This window comes from Myripristis murdjan, chromosome 16, assembly GCF_902150065.1.
Source record: "Myripristis murdjan chromosome 16, fMyrMur1.1, whole genome shotgun sequence".
Classification (NCBI taxonomy): domain Eukaryota; kingdom Metazoa; phylum Chordata; class Actinopteri; order Holocentriformes; family Holocentridae; genus Myripristis; species Myripristis murdjan.
In genome coordinates, this window is record NC_043995.1 from 11758650 (window position 1) to 11776130 (window position 17481).

The 17481-nt window shown below is 41.8% G+C and overlaps 2 protein-coding genes across 2 annotated transcripts; one reads left to right on the forward strand and one right to left on the reverse strand.

The window, feature by feature from the left end:
• Positions 1-513: 513 nt before the first annotated feature.
• gpd1l (glycerol-3-phosphate dehydrogenase 1 like) lies at positions 514-14933 on the forward strand. Its single transcript, XM_030072224.1, has 8 exons — positions 514-750; positions 2200-2377; positions 3674-3814; positions 7961-8099; positions 8431-8543; positions 9448-9684; positions 10978-11084; positions 11732-14933. Exons 1-8 carry the CDS (start codon positions 707-709, stop codon positions 11826-11828), a joined length of 1056 nt encoding a protein of 351 aa, XP_029928084.1. The 5' UTR covers positions 514-706; the 3' UTR covers positions 11829-14933.
• On the reverse strand, positions 14925-17382 carry kiaa1143 (KIAA1143 ortholog). The gene is made up of 3 exons (XM_030072225.1): positions 17143-17382; positions 16286-16433; positions 14925-15901 (listed from the first exon to the last, which is right to left on the reverse strand). Exons 1-3 carry the CDS (start codon positions 17257-17259, stop codon positions 15678-15680), a joined length of 489 nt encoding a protein of 162 aa, XP_029928085.1. The 5' UTR covers positions 17260-17382; the 3' UTR covers positions 14925-15677.
• Positions 17383-17481: the final 99 nt, after the last annotated feature.

Here is a 17481-nt window from a genome sequence, read left to right on the forward strand (position 1 = left end):
CGCTGCGCAGCTTACATAAATTACAGTCTGTAAGCCTGGTTTGTTAATGATTCAATCAGGCTTACGCTTTTAAAATCCTTGTTTTGCTTAATAACCGTAATGGGAAAACAGTGTAATAGGCTAATCTTATCCTAATATTCCCGTAGTAGACAGCATTAAGCAGTATTGTGTCTGCAGTGGGCTACAGATATTTAGTGAGCTTTTATTATCTGTGATGTCAGCATCGTATTTCTCATATGGACTTATAGTTTTTTATCTTTATGATTAGGCCTACTGTAGATTTTATCTTGAGGAAAACAATCAAATGTATGTTTTTCCTCTGTAGGTAGATTTGTCGGTGCATTACAGATTATATGCAGTCTCTTTACCACAAATTGCTTTTCCAGTCCTTTGTTTCCTCAGTGCATCAGGTCATTCAAACTGTGTTACGCAATCTTGAGGCTGCAAACGATTTACGTCGACATACGTGAAAAAAACTACAGTTCCCGACATTGCCGTGCGCGACAGCTCGACTAACGTCATCAGCAGGGGACGTCCCCATCCATCCGCCCGCAGGTGCTTGCGCTCAGATGCGCTCCGCTTTCCAGCTATCTGCCTTTTTTAATCTGTTTTCTGCTCTTTCGTTTCGGCAGAGAAGTCGCCGTGACCGCGGCTGCACGCAGCGTGTGCTCTCCCCGCAGCTGGACTGAAGCCCGAAGCGATCCCGATGGCCTCGCCGCTCAAAGTCTGCATAGTCGGCTCCGGCAACTGGTGAGCCGTCAGATGTGTCATGCTGGGAGGCTGTGCTGTCCTGGCGCTGTGTGCAGCCTGTTGGGGATAGTGTAGCTGTGGTTATGTAGGCTGATCATGTCGCTCATTGCATTTCTGTTGACGCACCGCTGTTTCCCTGAAGCTTCCAGCCTGAGCTGGGCTGAGGGGAGCAGGTGCGATGCTCCGCTGACAGCTGTGGAGGAGGTCAGAGGTCACGCTCAGCTGCAGCAGCTGGGTTTAGTTCATTTTCTTAATCAAACTTGACATACAGTTGAAAACCACTGCACAGAGCCACCTACTTCCAGGCTGTCATGAATGAATGCATGCATAGACAGCATGCATTTTAATCCTATTATACTTACCCAGTGACATTACTATGAGCTAAGCCTGGACAGTTTGTGTGCTCATATTATATGATGCATAACAGCTGCAGATGGGAGAGAAGATGGGAAACGTGGGACGTACAGCTCCAGTGGGACTTGACTTGGCTTGAGATCTGCCTCAAGTAACTTTAGACTGCCTTCAGCTTTTATTAAATACTGAAAAACTGCAGATGAGGCAGATGTATAAGCACACAAAAACTTAAATCTTGGCATTCGACAGATAACAGTCCTTCGTATGTGAAAAAAAAAAATAGTCTGCACACAAGAGTTGGCTCCAGTGGCGTGTTTGCTTCTGCCACCACATTTGTGACGTTTTGGCCACTTCAAACATAGAGACGTGCCGTGCAACACATACACATTTAGTATGTGTACAATCAAGTCTGGTGGTATCAGTAAAAACACAATGGGACCCAGCTCTAGTGTGCAGACTATTTCCTCACAGTTGCATTTACTCATGCTGTTGTTTCCAGACACACAGTGGATAGTGTGTAGCAGATCAGCTCACTCCTTAATATTTCCCTTGGCTTTGCATATAGAGGGATGTAGTGATACTGCTTTTCACAGCACAGACCATAATAATCAATATTACACATCATCCAGCAACACAAATACAAATTTGATCCACAATCTTACAGTCATTGAACAAAGTAGAATGAGACCATCAGTTTGAGCTCACTGTAGGTTTAATCTTCTTTTCTCCATTAGTTGGACGGATGGTAACATTTTGCTGTGGTTTCTGAGACTGTATGTGGCTCTTGCTGATGGATTTTTAGCATTGGAGAGACTCTGTTAATGGCGTCTTATTTTAGCCTGGATCTGCACAGGGGGACACAATTATGAGACTGTTATCTGTGCATCCTTATGAGTAAGTGTTCAGTTTCCTGTCGGGGGGGAATCCCGCTTCAAAATCAGGCTAATCCATTGCTATAACTCGATATCGCAGCACCCCTCTGTGGTCGTTTGCAGTGGATAGTTTGCATCCATCCTCATAAGCTTTCAATTAAATTAAATCAGGGACTTAAAATAGAAGTTGTAAAAGCAAGCTGATCCCTCCTTTGGTTTTCAGGGGCTCGGCCATAGCCAGGATTATCGGCAGTAACGCCAAGTCCCTGCAGCACTTTGCCACCACGGTGAAGATGTGGGTGTATGAAGAAAACATCAACGGCAGGAAGCTGACTGACATCATCAACACGGACCATGAGAACGTCAAGTACCTGCCTGGATACAAACTGCCAGAGAACGTGGTAAGAGGGAGGATGACTGCTCTCTTGTTTCAGCCTGTATGAGCTAATGCAGTCCACTACATGTTACACGGATGAGGTGGCTTGGCGTGTTGGTGGCTCCACATGACAGTGAGAGGTAGCTGATTTGAAAGACTTGAACTGCAGTGTCAGTAAACTGCACACGGGATGTTTATCTTCACCCAACCAGCTCATCTGTGATGCTTTATTCTGAAGGGACAAGGAGAGACAACAGATCTAAAGGTTGGGAGGCAAGCTTTAGCACTCACTGCAATTTAGGAGATATTTTTGCAGATTAGAGTATACTTTGATATTGTGTTTTCAGTTTTTTTCCCCACTTTGTGATTTTAGACTCACAAAACTGGAATATTTTGACTGAATATTTTGAATTTAGACAGGCTTCCTGTTTGCATGTGCTGTTCTTGATTAGTTTCCAAACTCTAATTTTGCAAGGATGCCTCCACACGCATGCATCTTATTCCACTTGAGATCCATGCTTATTAAGAAATTGATCTAAAATGATTAAAGCAGTGAAACAGTGAACGGTAGCATACACAGCTAGCAATGTGTATGAAGTGACAGTTTATGAAATCAAACAATTAAGAAAATTGACTGTCCTCGGTTCAAATAATCACAGTTACCTGATTATACTGTAATTGGCACAGCCGTAGCTGCAACTGTACATTATTTAGATTGTTGATTACGCTATCATTTTAAAAAATTATTATTATTATTATTATTATTATTATCATTATTATTATTATTATTATTATTAGCTGAATCTATGAAGTGACATAAATGCAGACAAATGGCTCATTGGAAGTTGGCAGAGCCTAGAATGATGTCTTCAGATTCCTTCCTCAGTCTGACCAGAAGCCACAAAAAACCCAAGTGTTAATTTTATCCTATAATAAACAGAGAAGTAAGCCAGTCTTTGTCTTCATAATCTTTGTAATCAGCAAATTTTTGGGATTTTTACTTGTTAAGTGACTAAAATGATTAATTGGCAATAAAAATTATAATAGATTGCTTTTCTATCGATCAGCTAATCAATTAATTGACCAATCATTTCAGCACTACTAAAATGATCCCTTAACAGGCCACAATAAAAGGGTGGAATCTCACAGGAACAGTAACACTTCCTTGAGAGACTGACTCATCGCTATCAGCCAAACAGCCTCGCTAGGCCAGAGCCCTTCTTTCTCTTCCATGTTGCTTTTCTCCTTCTTCAACTAAAAGGGCTGTACAAGTGCACTTTCCTTCCTTCCTCCTCCTTTTAACCAAGTGTACTCTCTCCAGGTGGCCGTCCCGAAGCTTTGCGATGCTGCAGAGGGAGCTGACCTGCTGGTGTTCGTGGTCCCTCACCAGTTCATCAGGAAGCTGTGTGATGAGATGGTGGGCTGCGTCTCCTCCAAGGCTCGGGGAATCACTCTCATAAAGGTACCGCAGCCCCCAAATACTGGACACCGTCCAAACTAAAACTGGATATTCAGAAGCACTCTGACAGCTCATCCTCCACCAGAGCTACTGCGAACCTTGACGTGAACATCCCCATTAGGCTTTATTTGGCTCCTTGAAAAAGTGATTTGTCAGGGTGGTGTTTCAGGGCTCTTGAGTCTGTGCAGCCTCAGAGCCAAACTGGAGTGAATGCAGTGACACTCTGGCATCCAGGTTCAGTAAAACCTATCAATTTACCATTAAGCCCTGTTCACACTTGGTATTAAAATCTGTCTCGGGTGTTCTGAGTGCAGGTGAACAGCCGAGACAGTTCGTGTTACCAAGTGCCCAAAATGCATCTTTAATGACCACTTTTGATCAGATTTTTGATCGACCTCAGATCCATCAGAGTTCCTTCGTCCCTTTATTTTGTTTCTCCAACTGCTGTCATTATTCTCCCAATAATTCCCATCCTTTTCTGTATCTCTGGCACACTAACAGTGGAACAAACAGTTTTTTGGATTACCCAACCCAAGACCCTGCCATGTCACCTCAAAACAAATTTAATTTAAATTTCATGCCAGCAGTCTGCTTTAGCAAGTGCTCTTTCTTTCCACAAAGGATCTAGATGTCATCGGGGACACATCAGGATTAGGGTTAGGGTTACTACAAATGGGATGTAGCCCAACGTGTCCTAGCTGGACCTCGTTCACACCTGTACTTAAAGCTTTCCACTAGTGATTGGATTGCCCAAGATTGAAAACCAAGTCAGAATGGGCTGTTAGAACATGGGGACACATTAGTAAAAAAGCGTAAGAGTGATTTTTTTTCCCTGGTAGAGCGTGTACCACATATCAAGACTGAGTCCTTACCGAGCTGAGCCCTTTCTCTCTCTCTCTCTCTCTCCCCTGCCTTTCCTGTCTCTCTACTGTCAATATTGAGTAAAGCAGAAATGTCAAAAAATAAATAATGAAATAAATAAAACAATCCTAAAGACTGATTTTGTGTACAGACCTTTAGTTTCAGACATTGTTTCAGACTGGCTACCTCTGACTCATGCAACCACTCTACTTGTCAGTATCTGCATTGCTGTTTGAATATCTGCATCTCCCTAATGCCATAAAGAGCAAGAGATACAGATGCTGCACATTTTATCTGTGAGATTAGACTGTGTAGCCCGGCTGTCTCTTTGTAGTCCGTGTTGTCCTACAAAGACAGGCCCCTGTCCTGCATGAGTTCCCACAGGATGGAGCGAAATACATCAAAAATGCTAACACATGCAAGTTTGCTTCAAAGGCTTTAAGCAAAGGCCCGTCCCAAGTGAGACTGCCTTTTAAATCTCGTTGTCAGCTAAATAAAGAATATTGAATTACGGTGCGCCATCTGGACCCTTTACCATTCCTGTGTTTGTGTGTGTCTGCTGTTATTAGGGCATTGCAAAGTCACACTCATTTGACAAATGAGTCATAAAAACCCCTTATGACTTTTTAAATGCCCATGTTGTTGTGATCATTCATTCAGCATATCATTTGCACACTCACTGGGTGCCACAAATTGATGTCAGGGTCCCGTGTTTCCTCTTACAATTAAACTGTAGTTGAAGTCTGCTTGTTTTTGTAGAACATGTTAGTGTCATGTAGTGAAAAGGCTGATTTTGTTAGATGATACAGAGAGCTGTAAAATTGTAGCGTTGTTTATAATATCCCCTCAACAAATGTACAGTCTTTCAAGACTTGAAGATGTTTTCATCAGATGCAGTTTCCTGGTTGTGTCGGTGAAAGATGTGCGGTACTGGGACGACGGGCTTTGAAATGCGCAGAAAACCCCTTTATATAACGTATAATTCCACTATAATAGGATAGACTGTGTCTGTTCTGGCCATTTGGTCTTGTTTGGTTTGGAGTGTTGTTATCCAGAGGCTGACTGCAGCCCAGATCAGAGCTATGACAATTCACAGCCTCACACACACACACAGGCACTCACACATGAACTTGTTTGTGTGTATTTGTGCATGCGTATGTGTGTGTGTTTATGTATGTGTGCATGTTAGTGGAGATAAATCCTCAGCTCTATCCAGGTTAAAAAGCTGATTAAAACCTCTGGTCTGGGCCATAATATAAAGCTGGGGGGATTTATACTGTATATATCCAGGCTAGAGGATTGTGTGTGTGTGTGTGTGTGTGTGTGTGTGTGTGTGAGAGAGAGAGAGAGAGAGAGAGAGAGAGAGAGGGAGAAAGAAAGAAAGACAGAAAGAAAAAATGGACAGACTGTGCTTCAGTGTTGTTTAAAAGCACTTTGGGAAGTTTTTTTTTTTTTTTCTTAAAGTGGATGGCCAGAGCTTGACTTGCCCTAGATTTCTCCCTCTGAAAGCAGTCTGCACTTAACGAGGCCACAGCTCTGTGAGACACACCTCAGATAACCTCTCTTAGGAAGGGGATCTTGACTCAGGCCGGTTTGGCGCAGCTCTAAAAGTGACCACTCAAAAGTTCAAGATTTTTCAGAGAGGATGGGAGTTGTACTGAATGTGGGATTAGAGTACCTGCGCAAGTCTCTCATGCAGCCAAAGGTAACATTTGAAGGAACGATTCGGCCAAAATACAAAAAAGATACTTTACCCCCACTTCTGTTTAGTCCAGCCTGTCAAGGCAGAGTTTCCGTGTGATTTAGGTAGAGGTAGGAGGGAAAATGTCTTTTTTTTTCTGTCCCTTTAAACTCTTGAATCAGTTTTGATGGCTTTAAATGCTGCAGTTTGTGTATATGCAGTTTCTCCAGAACCATAATTTGTTTTCATTTGTTTTTTTTTTTACTTGGCAAAATCATCATATTTTATTGTAACTGGCATCAAAAGGCTCTTCAAAACTCTTTTGCTAAATATGATTAAACTCGCTTGCTTCTATGTATGGATGTGTGTCTACATTTGTCATTTTTACATATGGTGCCTGCATGCATGAATGTGTCAGTCTGTGCTAGTGCTCGACTGATATGTGAATTCACCAAATATCAATATGGCAGCTGATAAAGTAAATTTTTGAGCTGGAATGAAAATGGACCTTTTCTGTGTGGATGGTGCACTGATTTAGAACTGATATGACTATTCAGAGGTCCTCAAAAGGCTGCTTTCTTAAACAAGTATTTTTTACTTTATCAAAGAATACTGGTATTCACCATTATTATACATTGTCAACCAATTCTAGGAATGAACGCTGAGAAAATACAGAGTAAATGAATAACTAAATAACTAACAGTACTGTTCAGTATCAGTCAATTGATGAACATTTAAATAAAGAATACATTTAAATAATGGTCTCTATACAAAGAAATGGCTACTGTGAGGGCTAACATCATCACACTTGAATTAAAACTGGGCTCATTGCATCCACAAGAGTCTCAGCTTTCCAGTCAAAAGTGGACAATGGAGGCAGTTATCTTCTGATGGGTCTCCAATTCTGTTCATTTTTATATTTGACAAATTGCTATTTCATAACTGGCTGTAAAAAAAAAAAAAAAAAAAAAAAATTAAAGGTCTTAGATTGAAGCTAATGAAACTTGCAGACACCTGTGTGCATGTCATGTCATATGAACTGCACATGCCTGGAGTATGAAGTGCAGCAGTGTAAGTCACCACAATAAGCAGACTCATAATGGAGCCAGTCTGCGGCTGATTTAATCTCCATCTCCGGCTCTGTCTGTCTGTCTGTGTGTCTGTCTGTCTGTCTGTCTGTCTGTCTGTCTGTCTGTCTGTCTGTCTGTCTGTCTGCCTGTCTGTCTGTCTGAGCACAGCACATCTACTCTTCAGAGACTTCAGCCTGACAAGAAGCTTTTCAATATTTCACCAGCTCTGTTTGTTGTGGCCATGCGTCATCCTGTCTGTGTTTCACAGCCTGATTCAGTCAACATCAGCACCAACAGAGGGCATCTGTGGAGGATAACTGCTTCTCTCTATTTTTGGCATGGGCATGTCAGTCAGATGCTGCATGCATATCACATTTTAGCAGGCAGCTGCAGACAGCGGGGGCAGCACCAGCGCCTCTCTCATCTCTGCTTCTCTCTCTCTCGCACATCTCTGCCTCTCATCTCCTACCTCCAGCTTTCATTCACACTTTTCTCACATCTCTGTCTCTCTCCGTTTTTTTTTTTTTTTCCTGTCAGGGAATAGATGAGGGTCCTGAGGGGCTCAAACTGATCTCTGACATCATCAGAGAGAAAATGGGGATTGACGTCAGCGTCCTCATGGGGGCCAACATAGCCAATGAGGTGGCGGCTGAGAAGTTCTGCGAAACCACGATAGGTAAGAAGGATCTCGGTTTAATATGGTGAATAAACAGGGAAAAGCACCGCATCAGAAATAAGAAAAAGGAGAGACTTCATCTCTTTCGCACCAAGTAATTTTGGTCCCATAGACACCATTATCAGAGTATGGTGGTCTGAGGAGGGTGTAACACCGAAACACAAATCATAATTATGTGTTTATGAATTCTGACTAAAAGTACTGAGTCAAGTTAATGACTGGATCACAATTTACACACTCAAATCGAATTGAATCGTTCCAGAGAGCAAAAAAATGTTCTTAAATCCAGTCGCCAGCTAGTGAATTATGAATGTAATTGTGTTGCTTTCAGGCAGTAAGATTCTGGAGAACGGCCTGCTGTTTAAAGAGCTGCTGCAGACGCCCAACTTCCGCATCACAGTGGTCGATGATGCTGATACAGTGGAGCTGTGTGGAGCCCTGAAGGTGCGTCATACACACACACACACACGCACGCACACACACACACACACACACTGAGAGCATACGTAAAACTACTCATACAGCTGTCATTTACCTGAAAAGCTAGTTTAATGCATTTCCTTCTTTTATTTCACACCTGTTCGTTGCCATGATCTTCAAGACTGTTGCCCCGTGCCACATTAAATACTTTGTAATAGTTTTTTGGACCAGTGCACCAGCAGTTCAGGCGCCATATTTTTGGGACTCATCTTGCTTTGAAAACAATGACCTACAAAAATATACAAAACAATAACTGTCAGACTTCTTTTAAAGATGACACATGGGGCTAATATGACTCAGCTGTTCAGGTTCCTTTGAAACTGCATTTGGCTGCTTTAAAATTAAATTGCCTTTTATATTGTGCTTCCAGTGTATTTATAGAACACACTTTGAAATCATCAGTTTTAGTCCATTAGAGCATAGTATATGGTCTGAATCAGTCTATTCCACATAAAAGTATGAAATTATCTTTTTTTTCTGTTGTTTTGTGAGAAATGCTGAACTCACATAGAATTCACTCCCCAAATGACTTCAAACAAGAGGCTGATAACAGGAAATGTAACAAAGAAGAAGAAAATATTAAAAAGCCTCGCTCACTCCCCTAATGACTTAAATTTATAAATAATTGGTATTGACATATATCTGCATGTTATCAACTACCAGTCCACTTGTTCCAACTTTATGAAATCCTACACAATAACGTCAGTTTTGTGAGTATCGCATATTAAAATAAACAAGGTAATGGTGAATTAATCCAGTAGTCTCGTCACACCAGAGCATCATCCTGGTCAGTGGGATCAGCTGTGTGCTCTGTGTGAAGTGCAGTCATGTGAGTCTGCTTGCATCCTGCCTCTCCGTCCCACACCAGAACATCGTAGCGGTGGGTGCAGGTTTCTGTGACGGGCTGCAGTGCGGGGACAACACCAAGGCGGCTGTGATCCGTCTGGGGCTGATGGAGATGATCGCCTTTGCCAAGCTCTTCTCTAAGGACGGCTCCGTCTCCACGGCAACCTTCCTGGAGAGCTGCGGCGTGGCCGACCTCATCACCACCTGCTACGGCGGCCGCAACAGACGGGTGGCCGAGGCGTTCGCCAAGACTGGGAAGGTATGACCGGCAGGTGCCGAAAAAGTCCAAAGATGTCTTAATTCAGGCTTTCTGGTTGGCTAATGTGATACCATGTAACAGCGACGTTCTGGGTGTGAATGTCCTCCCCCTCAATCTTTTCTGTCCATGAGGGCTGTGACTGACGTGTAATGAAGGTAAAAATGCCCCAAAACTTGAACTGTTTCAACTCCTATTAGCTAAATCAAAGGGCTTAAATAATCATCACTACAGTTAAAAATAGCATTTGAAGTCTTTGAGTTTTGAAAGTGTTTTTTGTGGTTTCTTGTCACATTGTTTTTTATGGTGCAGCCATGCAGATTATATACTGATAGGGTTACAGTTGTTTAAATTTACTATTTTCCCATTGTGAAACTGGTCTTATATTTATTCCCTTTGGCATTTAAAAGCTCTTAAAAAATTTTTTATTGAATTTGATGAAGCCCCTGATGAAATGATAGATGGTAATGTTAGTTAGAGTAGCACCTCATAGGCCTGGCCGGCAGTATTATTGCATTGAAGCTGTGTGGATCAGCCCACTAGGGTGCAGCAGATAACCACTAATGGTCTGATGTCTATCTTCAGTTTGCTTCAGTTTTTGGAGATGAAAACTGTTAAACTTTGCTTTTCACATCATCAGTTACAGTTAGCGCTGGTTAGGGTTAAATGAGGAGGTAAATCTGTTTGGTAGCATCAGAATCTAATCTGGGGTCAGTGTCGACGAGCCGCTTCACCTGGGAGCTCCACAGTACATGTCATGTCGTCTCCCAGGTGAAGTGGAAAATGTGTTGCTGTTCTGTTCAAAATACATCAGTTTTATTCAGGCAGGTATTCTTAAAAGTGCTCCTGTTCCTACCGAAATTGAACCACCTAATTTACATGGAATATTACTGAATCTCTTTAATAATGTGCTGCTACACAGCAGACGTGTAAAGCATGGCACAACAGCGCTGCAGCCATCATTGGACCACTAGATGGCGACGTGATGATAGGGAAAAGACATTGCTGCATGTAGTTTATTCTATACAGTGTATAGAATAGCAGTTGAATTGATTTCAACATTATTTGCTTGAGACTTCACCTGCGCCTCAGCACAAACACACCACTACTCCACCAACAACTCAGGCAGGAGTTGGTCATCGTTACACGCTGCATCTAGACGGCAACCCGAGACATTTTACAAGCTTGTCATCTCGTTTCATGTATGTGCATTTGTGCCATCATCCAGGCCGCTCCTCTGTCTCAAAATTAACAGTTTTGCCAATGTGTACCATCTGCTTGCCCACCCACCGTCAGAGCATAGAAGAGCTGGAGAAGGAGATGTTGAATGGTCAGAAGCTGCAGGGTCCTGCCACCTCCGTTGAGGTTTACCACATCCTCAAACAGAAGGGCCTGGTGGACAAGTCAGTACAGACCAGTTTCTCTCCTCACCTTTATCTGAAGCTGACTCACATGTGGCTCTCTCTCTATCTCTGTCTCCTTTTATTTGCAGTCTTGAAAGGTGCCACTTCTAGCCTTTTAAATCAATAAAAAAGTTTACCACATTGAATTTGAGACATTAATATAATTATCATAAATAAACAAAATTTGCAGTGTCTGCCGGCTTTCCCACTTGAGTTTACATTGTGTGTTGCTTTACCACCCAATAGGTCGCATGAAACGGGGAGAGGGTCCTGCTGTGTGAGTTTCTCCAAATAGCAGGTGGTGGAATAAGTGAAAGGATGATGGGAAAAAAATTACATCCAACATGTTTATCCTCTTTTGAGCAACATGACCACCGACATTATCATTGGCGACTGTGGGCTTATTTTCTAGTTGTTGTTTTTTTTTTTTTTTTTTAGCCAAATGAACACAATCAATTAGACAACGGTGTATTGATGTTTAAAAATGCTAAATGTGGCACCTTTCAAGTGATGCTCTGAACGCATGCCAGAATCGGTTAATCATCTCTGGCAGGGCTCCACCATGTTTCCCACCATAAACTCCTAATTTCTGCCACAGCCTCTCATTCCCCTCACACATCCCGTCTGACCGTGTCCCCTCTCTGCAGGTTCCCTCTGTTCACAGCGGTCTACCAGATCTGTTTCGAGGGGAAACCCGTCCAAGAGATGATTTCCTGCCTGCAGAGCCACCCAGAGCACCTGTGATCAGGACAGGGAGCCCCGGGGTGTCCCAGCAGGCCGTCTGTCGGCATCCTTACAGGGCTGTTTCACAAAAACATCTCGGCACTCAGATCACATTAGCTTGAGCTCCCCCTTGCTGTCAAAACCTCTCGACTGACAGCCATGTGTTAGAATGCTACAGTGGGTTGTGAAGGGATATCCCGGGCTTTTAGCAGACACCCGGCTGGGTTGCATTTCAGTTTAAGTGAAACAAATGTTGCAGGGTTTTCAGCAGCGCTTTACTAACACACAATGAAAGAAAGCAGAAATCTTAGACTTAAGATTCTTGAAGAAAATTGTTTTGCCATATCAGATTGAGCTTTTATCTGACCTCCAGTTTGATGGTCAGTTCGATGAGGAAAAATCCAATCCCTTTGCAGAGAGAGGTGGCGCAGATGTGACTTGATTTTCAATCCTGTTTGCCCATGGCTCGCACTTATCAGCCCGAGCGAGCGCTCACTTCTTAGTAGTTCTCTGTTTAAATGGAGATGGCAGGGAGATAAGCCAAATAACCCTTTAAGCGAATTCTTTCAGCGCCATCCCTGTTGATAAGAAACGCTCAAACCGAGCTTTCCCAAAAGCACCCCAAGTATTAAGACCACCTTTGTTTCCCTTATACACAAATGAACAGACAGTCTTTTACTTCACTGGTATACAGTATTAATATTCCTTTGCAGAAAAACTGAATATCTTCAACGACTGGGAACCATTGCTCCTCAAGTGCAAGGGGAGCAGATAATTTGATGCATCTAAACTGGAAAACTTGTGGTGATTATGGGCAAAAGCTCAGTGTTTTATGTGTTTCTATATCTGATTATTCAGCATTGTTAACCTTGTTGACAAGTATACCCGCTGCTCTCTCTTTCCCTCAGCATGTTTCATCTAGTAAGCGAGCTGCCACAGTTACAACATGGTGCTCCTCCACATACACACACACACACACACACACACACACACACACACACACACACACACACACACACATCATTTTTAGGCGCACAGCGTGTCATGATAGCCCTGAGTTGCTGTTGATGTGATAGAGCTATTAATCACAAATATTTAATACAGAATACTTTATAAGTCCTCTTCCTTTATTCCCAGCACCAGAGCGCCACCATGAGACACGTAGTAAAGATAGCACATAAATAATCATGTTTTATTGTTGCCGAGTGAGTTGGTACATCACAAACATCTCAGTTCCTTTAAATCACCGTTTTCCCCACGGCGACCCGCTGATCTGATTTCTCTGCAAAAGACTATTTTATGTCCTAACCTGCGCTTTACACTGAATTATAGCATGAAACACCTTGCATTTCACTGAACATGTGCACTTACATGTATGTATACTCGAGAGGATTTTTCCTTTTTTCTACTTGTTCCTAAGAAAAGCACTTCGTTACTTTTTACATATTTTTACATATTACATTATTCCCCCAAAACTGTGGGAAATAAGCCACTGTGTGTAAATTATGATATCTTGCATGGGCAAAATTCAGGTTGCGTGACCAAATGTTTTCAGTGGAACCTGTTATCGCTGTACATTGGAAGTGTGTTATTAGTTATTAATCAATTACTTACATATGAGTGGGCAGGAGGCAAATACTCTCAGTGCTACTAATGTTTACTTAAAGGCAGACTATGCAGTTTCAAAAGGGAGGGCACGCCATTTTTTTATGATGTGGTTAAGACTGATGCCACTCAGTTCTCAAAAGAATATCATTCACAAAGTTCAGGACATCTCTTTTACCTCATCATAACCCAAAGTATAAAAGAGTTTTGCTTAATTGCTTATGATTTTTTGTATATTTGACATCAAAACATCACATTCAAGATAGATATTTAAAAGTGCTACATTAATTCTGTGGGTTATTCGTCTTGGCATGAACCTGAGGGGGTCTATCCTCCCTCAGCCTCTTCCCTCACATTTGTACACAAAGTGATGTGCCGTCCCATTTCTAATGGCATCGTCTGCCTGTGACACCTCTGACACCACGAACCACTGAGGCTCAGACAGGAGCCCGGCTGTGGAAACCAGCATCACACTGATGCACTTTGTAATTTCCTACTTCAGCACAATGGCACCATACAGTGTTTTGATTGAGACGAGGACATTCGCTCTTTGTTTCGGCATATTTATAATTTCATTTTTATTTTATTTCTTTCCACATATTTAACACTACCACTCAGGTAATCACATAAAATGTTCTTTGTGCGTGTTTTTATCCTCTGTAATGCAGCACTAATAGTGGCGACAAATGCAGTGTAAGAGGAAATAATTTCACAGTATCCCACTAGAATCATGTATGCAGACAGCTAGTATTGCTTTATCATGTGTCTGCTTTAATATTTTGATCAGTTTAGGGTGGTGGTTGTTGTTTTTTCAGCGTATTGCCTCATGTCAACCTGTGTGGACAATGAATTTACAGAGCTATGTGAAATAATGCCTTTGATACGTCTGACTTGCTGTCACAAAAGCTTGATTTTGTGAGCTTTTCTGTTTAGACTGCTCAACAAGTAAAACGGACAAATTTTCTCCATAAGCACACGTAGGGTTTGCAAAAAATCGAATATCTCAGTAATCTTGTGCTGCTTGCTTTTCTCAGACAATCAATCTTGAGAAATTACCTGGTAATTAGTTGACTGAAGAAATCTTGTGTTGACTCTTCAACCAAAGTTAAATCCTCCTGTGTTTTCAAACCAGCACACCAACACCAGTCACAATGTGTAGAAAGGCTGAGTTATGATTCAAATCGGCAGCTTTCAGTTTTAAAGGTTTTGTGTTCATGTGTGTCACACCACATCTTCAGTATTTGGTCTTTAGGCCAATTAGATCATGTTTTTAGATGCACCGTTCTTTACAGCCAAAGGTCATCAATATGAGCTAGTTAATTATCACTTGATTCCAGTTTTGCCTTTTCAGCTTCTGAATGTACAGTCACATCGATCAGCTGGTTCATGGTTTTGTGTGCTTGGAGAAGGGTCATATGTTCACGCTCAGTAATGTTTTTTTGTTTTTTTTTAATACAGTGGGTGTGAGCTCTGTGCATGTATGAACTACTTAATCCAGAATAAATCACAATCTTCAGTGTATGTGCAGTTTGTTATTTAGACAGTTATATATTATTTATTTGGCATTGTAGCACAAATTCCCCAAATCATGACATGCACTATTACAGTAATATAATAAGGTTTTAATAGAGGCTGTTGTCAAATTGGTTCAGTGCCTCACATTTCAAATGTTACAACCAAAAAATAAAAAGACAAAAAAGCACATTACATGAAAAAAAAAAAATCTTAAAATTGCATTGACAAGAATGCATCACTTTTATATAAACACTGTGAAGGCTCCATTGTCGAAGCTAGAATATATTCATACATTCAATAAACCGTTGAATGTATCAATGTATAAAAACTGACTTATGAATACCAGACGAGCTGAAAACATTATTACATTTCGACTGACACCTCAGAGGAAGTGACATTAGTATGAGACACTGATTCAGACACAAACAGATGGAAGTGAGGATCTTAACATCTATGAGAGGCACTGAGCCCCGTCATCCAGAATTCAGCACTATCAAAACAGAATATTGCCTTAGCCATACAACACACACACACACACACACACACACTCCCAGGCAGGAACACTGTGCTACAATAAAGACAGCAGTTACTCTGAATTCAGAAGTCAGAGTAAATGTAAAGACCTGTTAATCTAGTTGGGAGAGATGCTGCTGTCTCCCCTCTCAGAGTGGAAGCCACCAACAGAAGAACTTCACTTCCAGTGTCGACAAAAGTTCACCTCGGTCTGGATTCAATGGTTTACCGTCAATATTATTCATCCTCTTCCTCCTCGTCGCCACCAAATGACAGAAGGCTGTTATTTTTCACTTTCTTTCCAGGCTTCTCCTCCTTCTCCTCTTTCTTCTTTTCTTCCTCTCCTCCCTCACTCTTCTTCTTTTTGCTAGAGCTGGCAGTGATGCCCTGGAATTTGTCTGAGGAAGAGCGCTTGGCCGGCTTCTTGAAAAGGATTTTACCATCGGCTGGCGGTTCATCCTCTGCGGACAGACAAGAGGTGCGTGTGATTTGTCAAAGATGTGTTTCAAAAATATTTAAACATGGCTATACAGTTTTTAGAGCTTTGTGAAGGCAACATTTTGCAGTTAGGATGCTGTCTTGCCTCCTCTTGCCCTGATAGGATTGGTAAAAGTGACTTAAAATCAAGACTAACATGAACAATGGTGTGATTACATTCAACTGTACTGGCATCATCCTCAGCTACACGTTATACATAGCTCATTAGTAGGGGTGTTACCGTGTTTGCAACACTGCACTTTGGAGGGTGTGTTACTGTGTACTGAACGGTTCAGTTTTTATGCAGTTCAGTTTTACAGCCCTTGTCATAAGGCACAACATGATGGCTCAAGCTCAGTGCCTCTTGCCTTTGTCTATCGCAGCACCACGCTGTTCATCTTTAATCTTCTTCACTTCCTCTGCGTTCAAGTCTCCTTTCTTCAGGACCACAACTTGAGGCAATTCATCCTCACGGTCACTGCCGCTGTCATCATCGAGTGCTGGCATCACTTGGCGCTGAAGAGGAGACATGAAGCACAGAGACAATCTTAGGACATGAAATGCATGTGGTCCTGTTTTACACAGAGCTGGACAGTATTATATTGAAACTGTGGTATAAGACTAGATATCATCTGGGATTTTGGATATCATCATATGATATGCCAAAAAGTCTTTTCCTGGTTTTCAAAGCTGTATTCCAGAAAAAGTGATGCACCTTTCTGAACTTATTACCCTGTTCTAGCTGTTACATTATTTGTCTATATGTTTGGACACCATGTACACATTACTAATGATGTTATTGTGTAAATATTTTGTGAAAGCACCAACTGTCATCTCTACATTACCGTACAATATCGATATCGGTATATTCAAAAACATTGAGATGTAGTTCAGAAAGGTCGTGGAAGGAGGAGCTATTAATGATAACTGTTGTAACTTTATGATAGATAGATAGATAGATAGATAGATAGATAGATAGATAGATAGATAGATAGACAGATAGATAGATAGATAGATAGATAGATAGATAGATAGATAGATAGATAAGGTAAATGCCGTCGAGTGTGTGTCTTGTGTCAGTCGTTGCAAACCAAGTGAATAAGATAATGTGTCAGTGTTACACACACACACACACACACACACACACACACACACACACACACACACATTAAAACACACTGATTTAGCTCTGTTGCTAACACAGCTAGCCAAACCGAGCTCACACCTTGGTGTCCACAGTCGGCCCCTCCTTGAATCCCACGTCAGATTTGAATTTCTTGAGAAAGGACGGTTCCGCCGGTTTGACCCAAGACACGCCGCTGGCCTTGCTGTTCTTGTTCATTGTGGAAAAGAGAAACAACACCGAGTGACAAAAGAGAAATGGAAATGTAGCTGGTCGAGGACGGTTATCCCAAACAAAAAGCACGTCATCAGAATGTGCCGCCTAGAATCACGTGATGTCAGGCATTGATGTGATTGGTGTAGATGCCATCGCCGAACTCCTTTAACAGCGGAGTGACCGGTGGTAAATGTGAGTCTGCCTTCAAAATAAAAGCTGCTACTT